The sequence below is a fragment of the Hakea prostrata genome, chromosome 8, assembly GCF_041222555.1.
Source record: "Hakea prostrata isolate BN-2017 chromosome 8, UWA_Hpros_2, whole genome shotgun sequence".
Classification (NCBI taxonomy): Eukaryota; Viridiplantae; Streptophyta; class Magnoliopsida; order Proteales; family Proteaceae; genus Hakea; species Hakea prostrata.
In genome coordinates this window covers 16233402-16246771 of record NC_142607.1, presented here as the reverse complement: position 1 = coordinate 16246771, position 13370 = coordinate 16233402, and the positions used below count along the sequence as shown (strand labels likewise).

The following is a 13370-nucleotide window of genomic DNA, read 5'->3' as shown; positions in this document are numbered from 1 at the left end:
ACTGAATATCACGCAACCTCAATTCACAATATCGGCAATCAATATTTTTATTATATGCATTTTCTATCATGGACAATAATCTATACTTTCATATCAAGAGTTCTTATTGCATATAAAAATCATATATTTTATTGAAAACTCTAACATTTTTATTTAGAGAATATTTCATAATATTTTTATTTATACTATATATAAATGATGCACACAACACAGTGTAATTGAAAAACTAATTTCATCTTGTCCTAATATAATTTTATTTCCACCCCTTAAGTTTTTGCATTGTTTAAGACTGTTCTGGTTTTCTTAAAATAAGAAAAAAAGAACATTTTATTGTGTTTTCAGTTCATCCCCTCTGATGAAGACAAGCCAGCGGAAAATGCCGAAATTAGGTTTGAAAAATACAAAAACTTTGATTCCATTTAAACATAAAAAGGAAGACGACATCTAATATTGGGTTTGTTGAAAAGTCATCTAAACACAAACAAACTAATAAAGCGCGCAATCTCCGTTCGAAGCTCTGTGTTTTTCTCTGCAAAACACTCTCCAATGGGTGGAGGATTCAAGCTACGACTCTCTCGCATGTTCCGTGCTTCATTTGGGTCGTGTCGATCTCAAAGCGTAGCCATTTTCATCTCTCAAATCCGCCACGGATCATCTCCAGAAGATGGTTTCGCAAGAATGGATATGTTGCAGAGTTCGGAATTTGCAGAACAGAGCCCATGTTTCAGCTTTGAAGATGCAAAGGGAAGAACTTGTCCACCTGCAACACCCATTTCGCCTTTGAATTCGTATTACAAGCTTGAAGAATTAGAACCCAGAAAAGGAAAAATCAAGTCAAAGGAGAGGAAGCATAGGAAGAACCAGAGATCTATTAACAGGAAAGCAAGATTTCATTTTGATTCTTCATCAGGAGATACTGATAGTGGGTGGTTCAGCACTGAAGAATCTGAAGATGAGGGTCAAGAGACAGATACGTTTTTCTCTTCAAAGGGTTTATCTTCTGATTCTTCAGAGAATTACCTCCAGAGAGACAGTTTTCGCCGGAAAGCAGCTGAAATTCGTCGGAGAAGAGCTTTAAGAGGGAATCATCAAATGGGTTATGACCCATTTGACTCTGGTGGTAAATTACAAGAAAGCATCGCCGTAGTTAAGAAGTCTATTGATCCTTACAGTGATTTCAGAACGTCAATGGTGGAAATGATTGTGGACAAGGAGCTATTTGGAGCAGAGGATCTGGAGAAGCTCTTACAGTGTTTTCTGAATTTGAATTCTTCTTATTATCATAGAGTTATTATTGAAGTGTTCAAGGAAATATGGAATACCCTGTTTTCTAATGATCTTGACAAATCTAACACTGTTGATCTGCTTGATCTTTAGAAACTAGAAAGTTGTAATCTGCTTCTTTTGGTGCTCACTCTGTGAATTCTGTCTAACTGGGTTCTCTTTTTCCATTTTTCTTCTTTTCCAGTTTTGCTTTTTGATTCAAAAACCAAAGATGAATGAATACATGGAAGCTTCTGCTTTTGGATTTTGTGTTTTCTAAAGAGATTTGTTATCTATTACCAAAGAAGATAGGAACTTTTTCTTTGATTTGAGAGAGTTGTACAAAAGTGAAGATTATGTTGTTGGATCTGTGTCTGATCATTCATGATTCTGAAAATTGGGCCGAACCAATATGATTGAGTGACACTGGAGACTCTGTAAATTGTCTCTATACGATTCTAGCGTTCATGCTTGTTTGATTACAATCCAATCCAATTTGAATTCCAACTATTTAAAATTTGAGATTTGTTAATTGTGTTAGACACTTTTTTTTGGGCAAGAATTGTGTTAGACAGAACAAAAGGAAGTCTATTATCTTTAATTATTCGACGACTTATAGTTTGAACTTTGCAACCACAATAAGGTTCTCTATGTCTCCTGAAATGAGTTTTTTAAAAAATCGTGTATTTTCACTCAAGATTTTGTTTTTGTTTTTGTTTTTTTAAGATACCAGTTTCTGATATGCAAGCATTTTTATGTTTTATCTTTTACAGTGTTGAATGGAGTTCAATCGGATATCTCATCCACTAACATTGCAACCCAAGGTACAATGAAGAAATTAATATTCTTAAGTTTTGACAGCACTCATTATGAAATAAAAAAGTTAATCATTCAAAATTGCACCAGTGTTTTGCAATTAATGCACAACACTGTGCAGCCTGAGTCCGGATCACCGACCCTGACGGAGAGTGCTCCCCGACGCTTCCTGACCACATATATTAGTGGGGCCCATGGTGAAAAACACTTTTTGGAAAAAAATTAAAAATTTTTTTTTCAACACCACTGGGCCCCACTGATATATGTGGTCAGGAAGCCATGGGGGAGCACTCTGTGCTCCCGTGACGGGGAGAAGATCCGGATTCGTGCAGCCTATCATTCAAATTGAAATTTATGATCGAGACAAAATTTTGACTATTCATTTTGCCTCGTTTCAAGTAAATGATTTTTTGAGTAAAGTTAAACTGCGAACGTGTGATTGAAATTTCGTGTCAACTATAAGTTTCGATTTGGATCAGATGTTGTACGTTGTTGTGCATTTATTGTGCAACATCCAAGTAGATCTCGTGAATGAAGTATGGGACAACGACATACAAATGGGTGCCGGCGAATCGTTATTTGAGAGTTAAGAGGTAATTTTTGCTCTACAAATGCAAATCAAGTTCTAGCTTATCTACCACGCAATGGAATTCGAGGCAATCCAAGATGCTTTACCTTTAGCAAAGCTTCAAATTCAAAGTGCATCATTGGACCTTCTTCAAACTAACCTTTGAACTTTAGGGAAGAGTCTTATGGATAGAGCAATGAGCTATTTGCTAATCGAGGGCTTCACTTCCTTGCCCTGGTTCAAAACTAGCTAGGCATCCTCCTCAGATTGGCAAACAGAATCCCTCTTATTCTAAATAAACTACCCCCGGTATCGAGCGACTGTAGGCTAAAGTTCTTTTTCTCGATGGTGTTGGGAAGCCCTGATCTACGATCGTCTTGCTTCTTCATTCTAGCCTGTTGACGAAGAACCAGTTTGGAAGGTGGAATCATTGGTCGGCAGAGAGGAGTTGAAGAGGTAACAGTTGCCTTAGAGGCCTAGAAAGAACTGCTCCCCCCCCCCCATCTAATGCTTCTCCTTAGAGGAGTGGTTGGTTGGAGTAATGTTCGAAAAAACAAGGTTGGCTCCTCACCCTATCAGCGGATGAGCGGCTTCCTCACCCATTTTTTCCTCATTCACTTCATTGAACCACAAAATGAAAGATCTCTCCCATACAATTAAACTGTTTCTCAATGACAGTTTGGCTCAATGGATCGAACAATTATGTTGAATGAACATTAAAGTCAATTATTTTGGATGTTAAATGCTTAACTAGCTAGTCTCTAATTAGTAGATATGAAAATAAATTAATGAATAATTTTGATATTTATTTAAATATTGGAAGAGAATCTTTTTGACTGAAATTCATGAATTACAAAGAAAAGTTGAAAAATCATTCACTATGTTCTAGAGCATCTAGAGCTTCAAGATTCAAATTGTCTAGAACATAGTGAATGATTTTTCACCTTTCTTTGTAATTCCTGAATTTCAGTCAAAAAGATTCTCTTCCAATATTTAAATAAATATCATTTTTCTATTACCCAAAAAAAAATATTACTAGCCCACAAAATCACAAGGCTCGAAGCCACCCACGCAGCCCCTCAATATTAATATTTATATTATCATACAAGGACAAATTAGTCATCAAATATTTAATTATTTTTGAAAAAAAACCAAGCATTTAATTTCTCATATGATTGTTAGGTACAAAACATCTTTGTATATATATATATATATATATATATATATATATATATATATATATATATATATATACATTGATATAATCGATTTGTCTCTTTTTCTTTTTCTTTTTTCTAATTTGCTCCTTTATTAGAAGATTCCCCATGGACCCCACCTTTCTTTATAAATTATTCTCTCAGTCGTTACCTTTTAACAACCCGAGCCTCAAAAGGAATTCAAAATTTATTTTTAAAGTTATAAAGGACAAAAACGTGCATTATCAAAAATCAAGGGCCTAAATGTAAATTCATATAAAATTACAGACATTTTTGGTAGACACATCAAATACAGACGCGTAAATGCAATGTCGACACTTGACTTTTCGCTCAAATTTTTATTTTGATTGTCGGTTTGTCAAACTATTTTTCGAAATTGTTGACTTTTCAGAATTTGCTTTTTTGAAATCTCTATATGGCTAGTTATCATTGGTAGGTTACAGCTCAGTGGAATTTTTTTTTCGGTGGGTTGAAAATGGGCTTATCAATCCTATTTATTATTCTACCCAAAAAAAAAAATCCTACCACAAGTGATCCAAGAATCAACCAATAACGCCACTAAACCAACTTCCTTGAAGTTAGGACTAAGTATCCTACCCAAGTTGGAAAGGTCAGATTATTCTTAGAGTTTGGATTGGAATCAACTGTCATCATACGAGTAAGACATTTTTTCTCTCAATGGATAAGACTCGATCATGGAGTTTAGGACGAACTCAACCACTACATTACTGAGGTAACTTCAATTATAAATACTCGTACTCTCACCAATGATTAGGAACGCTTTGAGAAAATCACTCCATCTAATTATTTGCTTGTTGCAACCTGCTTTCTTCATCCAAAGGTTGAGTGTTCAACTAACTTGGGCGTTAGAGACATTACTCAATCAACCTAGTTGAGCACGTTCTTGCAGGTACACTTGATCGAGCAGTCGAACATGATTTGCCAGCAACAATTTACACTTGATCGAGCGGTCAAGTAGGATTTTGCAGCAACAATTGGTGCTGTTTGTAGGAACTGATCAAAGAACCATCATGCATACTAGATCAAGAAGGTTAGTTGGACAAGATTCTAGTGAAGGTAACAAGAGATTAATAAAGAGGATAAGCCCCAAGGAGTGGAAAAAGTTCATCATAACAATGCCTTGGCAGATCAATCTAATCAGTTTGTAACGATCGACCAATTTAATGAGTTGCAGAAGTTAATCCTAGAACTAAACAAACTAATTAGGGCAACCATCCGTCAACAAGTAGCAATGCCAAGGACCGGTCAACAGGTTGATCCTATTAACCTTGATGAAAACGGAGATGGTCGTCGACCATTGAAACGAAAGGAGGTATGAGCACCTGCACCCGACCACTCATCACAACCATCTCACAGGAATCGGGAGAAAGGGAAAGAAAAGGTAGGAGAGAAATCTCGACTATCACGTGAGGCAACGTCTAAGGACCCTCCTACAATTTGAAGATCGGGGAAGTATCTCTCATCCAACCAACGATCCACAAGGAGGGGATAACAATGGAGTTTTGGCCAAAAAGCTAATTATGTAAACAGGCGGTTCGAAGAACTTGATGAGAAGTTGAAAAAGCTAAAAGATTCAGGCAAGGATGCTCTATACTCCGTTCTGAAAGAAGATCCTTTTGTCCAAACAATTTCAGAAGCTGAGATGCCGAAGAATTTCAAGTGCCCGACCTTCACAATGTTCGACAGGACAAGATGCCCAAGACATCACATCATGCACTATAAGTGTCATGTCTTTATAGCCATATGCAAATCTTTCCTGCCTCACTGATTGGAGCCACATCCAAATGGCTTTTGGGACTCTAGAATTGGACAATTGAGAATTTTGACTATCTTGGTCGGGTTTTTCTGTCACGCTTCCAAAGCAGAGTAACTACAAAGAAAAGAGAGGACACTTTGTTCTCCATCAAATAAGGACGTACGTAGTCAATTAGAAACTATCTTTGGAGATTTAACAACCTAACTATTCAGATCGAGAATTTATATGAGAAAATAGCTTTTCATGCACTTTATTAAGGGCTAAATTATAAAGGACTCCTGGACCATCTCTTGTTCGATATGCTTGAGACATATGCAAATTTGTTTGAAGGATGCCATAAGCAAGCTAAGATATCAGAGACCATTGAATCCTGGAAGAAATAGCCGACCATAGAAACAAAAACAAATAAGGAAAACTTCTAGCCAAGCAAGAATCCAACCACAAATCCAAGCAAAGGTGGTCGGCCAGAGCCAACAAAGCAGCTTGAGGGAGCATATACTCCCTTGAATACTAGAAGATCAGAGATCCTGATGCAAGTCAAAGGCCAAGGACTATTTAAATGGTCGAAGAAGCTTCTAACCCGACCAGAAGATCGTGATAGAAGCATGTACTGTGAGTTCCATAAAGATATGGTCATTGGACTAATGATTGTTGGCAGTTGAAGACAGAAATTGAGAAATTAACGTCTCAAAGACAATTGAAGAAATACATTTGAGCAAAGCAAAGATCCCTTCAACCCCCCAATGGAGATAGGAAAAGAGCCAGGTTGACCACATGAGAAGGCGTAGAAGCCCTAGAAAAGGTCGGCCAAAGAGTGAAGACGATGATCCAAGAAAGAGACCAATAATTTATTTAGAAGAACTACTGAGTCTAAGCATCTACGTGGTCGACCACATGTAAATACAAATTGAACAAGGCTGGATGGATCCGATCATTTGCTATTTAGAGTAATCAACTCCCAAAAGATCAAAAGGAAGCCCGAGCAATTTAACAAAAGAGAGGCACAATACACAATCAGAGAATGTCAACTATACAAGAAATCAATAACCCGATCACTGCTTCGATGCTTAGGATCCCCATAAGCTATCAAAGTCCTGAGGGAAATACATGAGGGAGTATCTGACGCACACATAGGTGCTCGAGCGCTTGCGAATAAGGTATTGAGGCAAGGGTATTTTTGACCCACTATACAAGAGGATGCAAGAAGCTATGTTTGGAAATTCGACAAATCCCAGGTCCATGCCAATGTACCTTATACCCCTATTGTACCACTAACATCAGTACTATCACCTATTCCTTTTGCAAATAGATCTAGTCAAAAAGTTACCAAAAGCTTCAGGAGATAAAGAGTATCTAGTGGTTGTAGTCGATCACTTTACAAAATGGGTAGAAGCATAGCCTCTTGCATCAATCAATACCGACCAAATGAAAAAAATTCATCACTCATAGAATCATATATAGATATGGAGTTCCTAAGATAATCGTGTTTGACAACAAAACAATTTGAGAGCCCAAAGTTCAAAAATGTTTGCAAAGATCAAGGGATCAAGCATCGATTATCCTTAATAGAAATTTTCGAGAGCATTGGACAAGTTGAAGTAACCATTAGAACTATGCTCGACGAATTAAAAGAAAAGGCTTGACCATCTTAAAGAAAGGTGGGTTGATGAATTGCCAAATGTTCTCTGGTCATACAGAACAACTCCAAGGACAACCATAGGAGAGTCACCATTCAGGCTTGCCTATGGGGTCGAAGCACAAGTACCAGTTGAGGTCCATGTCGGATCCCTTATAGAAGAAGAATTTGACGAAGAAGCAAATATTGGAGGCATGAAAATCAATATAGACCTCATCGATGAAGTAAGAGATAAGGTACAATATTGTCTAGAAGAATATCAAAGGAGAATTGCTACTTATTACAACATCAAAGTGAGGATGAGGCAATATCTACCCGGAAACTTAGTTCTTCATCGAACCACAACACAAGATCCGACCAACCAAGGAAAGTTAGCTCCAAACTGGGAAGGTCCGTACATAGTAATCCAATAGGTCGCTCCCGGAGCGTAACACCTACGTGAGTTAGAGACCGAGCAAGTAGTTCATTGGTCATGGAATTCAAACAACCTCAAGAAAGTACTATCGTAGTCTATCTCACAAATTTGATTTGATTTGAGAGGGTTGTTTTTTACCCTGATTTTGTTACACCCATTAGCAACATTACCTCTCACTTTTTCAAGCAGGAATGTTTGTTTTTAAGGAAATTATGCTAATATATCATTTTCCAAAGATGCCATGCTCGAGGGAAGCAACAAATATCTCTCAACCACACAAAGCCTGGCAGCTTGAAAAGAAATCAACTTGCCATGCTCAGGGGGATGACTCAAATATATCTCAACTACACAAAGCTTGGAAGCTTGAAAAGAAATCAACCTACCATGCTCGGGGGAGAGACTCAAATATCTCTCGACTACACCAAGCCTAGAAGCCTGCCATGCTCAGGGGGATGACTCAAATATATCTCAACTACACAAAGCTTGGAAGCTTGAAAAGAAATCAACCTACCATGCTTGGGGGAAAGACTCAAATATCTCTCAACTACACAAAGCCTGGAAGCTTGAAAAGAAATCTACCTGCCATGCTTGAGGGGATGACTCAAATATCTCTCGACTACACAAAGCCTGGAAGCTTGAAAAGAAATCAACCTGCCATGCTTGGGGGAAAGACTCAAATATCTCTTGATCACAAGAACATGATAGTTGGAAAGTCAAATTTGGCGAATCTTGAGCAATAAAGGAATGATAATACCAACTTGAAAAGAAATAATAATGGATCAACATGGGTCGACCACAGAGAAAGTGTCTTCAATAAGACCAAGTGCTAAGGGTTACAAAAGCAAGAAAAATTAAGTACAAAGAAAATTGTTTCAAGAGAACAGTTGATCAAAGTTGACCATCAACAAAAATAAAACTTAGCAGAGTAAGTCTAGAGATTAAGCAAGAGCATCCTTGGCAACAGTTCCCTCCTCCTCGCTCGAACTCTCCTCACCATCTTTTGAGTTTGATTGATCATCTCCTTCATTGACTTTTGTTTCCTCTGGGGCCGGTTCCCAATTTGAATCTAAAAAATCATTTACTTGTACCAGAGCAACCCCAAGGAATGGATCTTTGTCAATTGCCCATGATGGACATAAAATTTTCAGCTCGTCAAAAAGACTTGGGTTTACAAAGTCTTTGAACCCCAAAACGTCAAGAGTTAGGTGATGAGTTAGAACATCCTTATACCCGTATCTCCGACCATAGCTAAATCCGGGCTCGGCAACTTCGGCCATGAAATCACGACATATCTTGGTTTGCACCCAACACCTTATAACCTCGTGTAGAAGTTCGTTGGAGAGATCCTCGAAAGAAGCCAGAGATGCTCGAGCAAGATGAGATTGGAGATCTTCTACCTTAGCACAAGCAGCTACCCTATCCTTTATGATGGCCTCAAGTTGACTGGAAGTATCTAACAACAACTTGTCTTTCTCTTTCAATTTTTGCTCTAACGACTTAACAAGTTCGGTTGATGCCTTCTCTAAACCCTCCAACTTGGCCACCTTTACTAGAAGAGAAGCCTCTTTTTTTGCCAAACCCTCTTCTTGGGACTTAAGGGTGGAAACCTCAACCTCTTTCTTTTTCGGTTGTCTTGGAAATTGTGCATCTACAGCTGATCTTGCCAATTAGTTTCTAGGCAAGAACCCAAGGCTTGGGTAAGGTTGCAAGCATCCTAAAGAAATAAAGCCACAAAAGTAAGTTCAAAACAGAAAGAAGAAAAAAGAAGTAAGGAGTATAGAAATGCTTAGAAACACATACGTGGTCACAACATTGTATCTTCTTAGAGGAGTCAAACTCTCCATAAATTTTTAGTCGGATGGAAGGAGGATGTTTGAAAGCCACTCCTTGGCCACTGGAGTTCCTCCTTGGTTGTTGCACAACACGCTTGACTCTGCCGTCAATGATCAGTTGGGTAGCAACAATGGCGTGTGGGCTTGAGTTGAGCTCGGGGGAACCAAACTACTAGTCCCTACCCGAACATTGGAGTCCGGATGTTCTTTAGTAGGAGATGAGCATTAGAAACAACTTCTTCTCTTTGCTTCATAGAGGAAGCTTGCTCATTCCGAAAACATTTTTCTTGGCTAGACGCATGCTCGACTTCTGACTGACTTGAACTCGTTCTCTTCAGAGCTCTGGGAGGAGGACCAGCAGGTGCACTGGATCGGCCTTTAGAACCCCTAGCCTTCATAGGCTTGTTAGGGTGTTTCCCCTTGACCTCCTTTACCTTTGCCCCAGCTTTGGCACAAGTAGCAAGACTTAACAACATTGCAAGGGAAAGAAAGCCAGAGGTTAAATTCCGACCAAAGACAGATGCGGAATTTTCTCATTAAGATTATACGAACACTTACCAGGTAAGAAACCCTAGGGTATTTCGAGTAGTGGCCTTTCATTGCTCGAAGATTCTTGTCCTTGGTTAGAATCAAGAGGATTTTGTCTTCAGCCCTGCTCTTGGGAGGAGTAAGAAGAGGAGGGTTGTTCAACCCTTTAACACATCCATTGCTCCAAGTGGTCAGGAATAGGGGTGTATTGGGTAGCCAAACATAAAAAAACTTTGGACACCAACCCTTAGTATTTGAAGGGAGCGTTCCATTACCGACGAAGTTCCCATTCCACCCTGATTGTCCGGATGACCTCTTGGATAAATAGAACCATTCATTTTGTTCCATTTTCTTGGCCATAAAGAAATGAAGGAACAATGCCAAAGAGGGCTGAACTTTAACTGACTAAAGTTGACAAAACCCCTAGAAACATATCAAGTTTTGCTAGTTGTTCAGAGCAAGCGTTCCCAAACACATCTCAAAATGACACAAGATTTCAGCTAAGATAGTGAGCAAGAGAATTCCCACTATTTAAGGTATCCTCATATAGGAAAAATTACCTTGCACGACAGTTATTAGCTCATTTAGTCTTGTTCAGGACCCTAAGATTGTAATCTTGAGGAATGTCATATTTATTTCTTAAATAGTCTTTCTTTCTTCAGTCATCTTCGAAGTTCAAAATTTAGGTCCTGACTTATTTGGGTCGAACTCGATATGGTGGGTAGAAGCATCTTTTTCCTGCTTGGCCTTATATTCTTTGGGTGAGAGACTATCCACCCATCTCTTCCTTTCAACCTTGAATTTAGCTCGAGCACTAATTATAGACTTAACTTGATCACTACAAGGAACTACTACTTGTGGTCGGGATTTGTACTTAGAATCTTTGGCTTCATTTCTAGAAGATTCCCAAATAGAAACAGATGGGGTGTGTTGTTTTGATTGATTACTGGAGGCAAGCTCGAGGTGGCCTAATCTATCAGACTTGGTGGATGAAGAGTCTGTAACCTTAATTTTGACTGGTAAACGACGGGATTTTCTATCCACAGTCTTCCTTCCGACCTTAGAAAAACTAGAAGATGAGCAATATGGGTCTATTGGTGTGAAATCCAGCCCTATCCTAACCCTAACCTTGACCGGAAACCCGGAAACCGGTTGTTTATAGGTCCGAAGACCCGGGGTAAAGGAAGTAGCCAACTATGGTCACTTTTAGGGTTTTTCACTTTCTATTTAAACACACTTAGTGTTTCTTAGTGTCCTCTGCCTCCAAAACACTCTGAGAATGTGGGAAGACTCGTTTGAAAATCTCTTCGGTGATTTCGAAGAATTCTCCGCAAGATTTGAAGTCTCTCATCTCCAATCTGTCAATTCAAGGTTAGTAATCTCTTCGGTGTTATGAATTATCCTTTTGATCTTGTTCTTGTTTGAGATTGGGAAGAAGATGTTGCATTCTTGCAACCATCTCTTCCATGATCTCATTCTTTTCTTTAGGGTTTATGATCAACATAGAGATCTCAACCCTAATTCTTGTAAGATCCTTTTGAAACCCTAGTTCTTCTTATGGATCTGATTTCTTAGCCGACTAAATCTAATTTTCATGATGTACTTGTATTTGATTATGATTACCTTTTTCTTGGATGAGATCTAAATCATCCCTAGTCTTTTCTGTGATTTTCATAGTATATTTTTCATCAAATTCTAGGGTTTTCACCCAATTGGGGAAACCATGATTTTAAATTGAAGGTTGTGTTTTTAATCATTATTAGTGCCCAATCTTTACTCCCTTAGTGTTAGAATATTATCCTAAAGTTTTCCTCCAAGTTTCGTGAAGTTCCAAACCCTGTAGATTGAGTTTCAGATCAAATTTTCCGTATTTGCTTTGTATTGACTCTGTTGGTCGACTGGGTTAGTAGACCAATCAATCGACCAATGAAGACAGAAGCTCTATTTTTCGCTCAGTTTGATTCGTTTTCTCTCCAATCTTTTAGGCTTCTTTCCTAATGTTGTATCTATGATTGTTAGGGGTTTAATTGCTAAGTTTGGAACCTCTCTCTTTGATCTTTGGATTATCTTCGACGATAATTAAGGTAAGGACAGATATTTCATAATAACATAGATCGCGTATATTTTGGTTTCTAATTTAAGAAACTCTTAGTTTAACTACTGTTATTGTATTTTATACTTCTGATATACTACTGTAAGTACAGTAGCACTTCACTTATGTCTTCTTTTTCATTATTCAAGCTTATATGAAATGCTTATTGCTACATATTGTTTAAATGATTGGATTATGCTTTTACATTCTCTTTTGTATGATAAGGAGTTGATTTTGTATGTCATGACTGATCTGAGAATGTGTTTGATTAAGTATGGTTTGGGATTGAGAGGTGTCATTTTGACACTTCTATCCTTGGACATCAACGGAAACGATATGGGATGTTTCTGGGGTTGCCCATTGACACCTTCCTGAATCATTGGTTGTCATACCTAGGACTGTCTAGCAGTGTTTGGCTAGGATGTCCCCGTTATATCAGACCCTAGTCGGAAGAGTATTGAGACCGAACGACCCGTGGTAGCAATGGGGATTCATGGGCGCTGAAGACCGGTAACCAACCCGTGAGAGGATAGGAATCACATTGTGGTGGCCATTTATTGGGAGGGTTGCATATGGCTAGACTTGGGCTCAAGACCGGTAACCAACTCGTGAGGGGACATGAGAGCTTCTCGTTTACCATATGTGGATGATCAATAGGGTTGATGAATCCGTAGTCAGGGACTATGAGGACTCTAGTGTGAAGGATACCGGAAATGATCGCCAGGGACGAGGAATGAACGTATCTAGAACTGAGTTGATGTCACTAAGTAGATGACTTGCATTGGGCTAGGCTTAACTTTGACATGCGTCAGTACTTAGACCAATGGTGATGTGAGAGAGCGATGACCTAACCCCCAGCCATGGAATGTCCCGAGGGATGCTGGACCCACTACCAACCGATGATGAGTGATTTGAGACCTACCCAAAGAAGTACGATGCTATGACTTAAAGCATGTCTACCAATAGAGACCAACATACCTAGAGTTTTGAGGCATACATACATTATCTGTTTCATATTGCATTGCATCTTGTTATGTTCTGCTGCATGTTATGTATGTTGTTATGAGTTAACTTGCCTTGCTGAGTTCATTCGAACTCACTCCTTTTTGTGCAATCTTTTTGTTAGATTAGTCTACAGGTATTGACTATTATGAAGGACAATACGATGAAGCGCAAGCCGATGAAGCGTACTACACGCAAGGTACTAGCAACAATGAAAATCACAC

General features: G+C 38.6%; 1 protein-coding gene across 1 annotated transcript; it reads left to right on the top strand.

Moving 5' to 3' along the window:
- Positions 1-464: 464 nt before the first annotated feature.
- Positions 465-1695, top strand: LOC149007275 (uncharacterized). The gene has a single exon (XM_089166649.1). It carries the CDS (start codon positions 547-549, stop codon positions 1375-1377), a length of 831 nt encoding a protein of 276 aa, XP_089022775.1. The 5' UTR covers positions 465-546; the 3' UTR covers positions 1378-1695.
- Positions 1696-13370: the final 11675 nt, after the last annotated feature.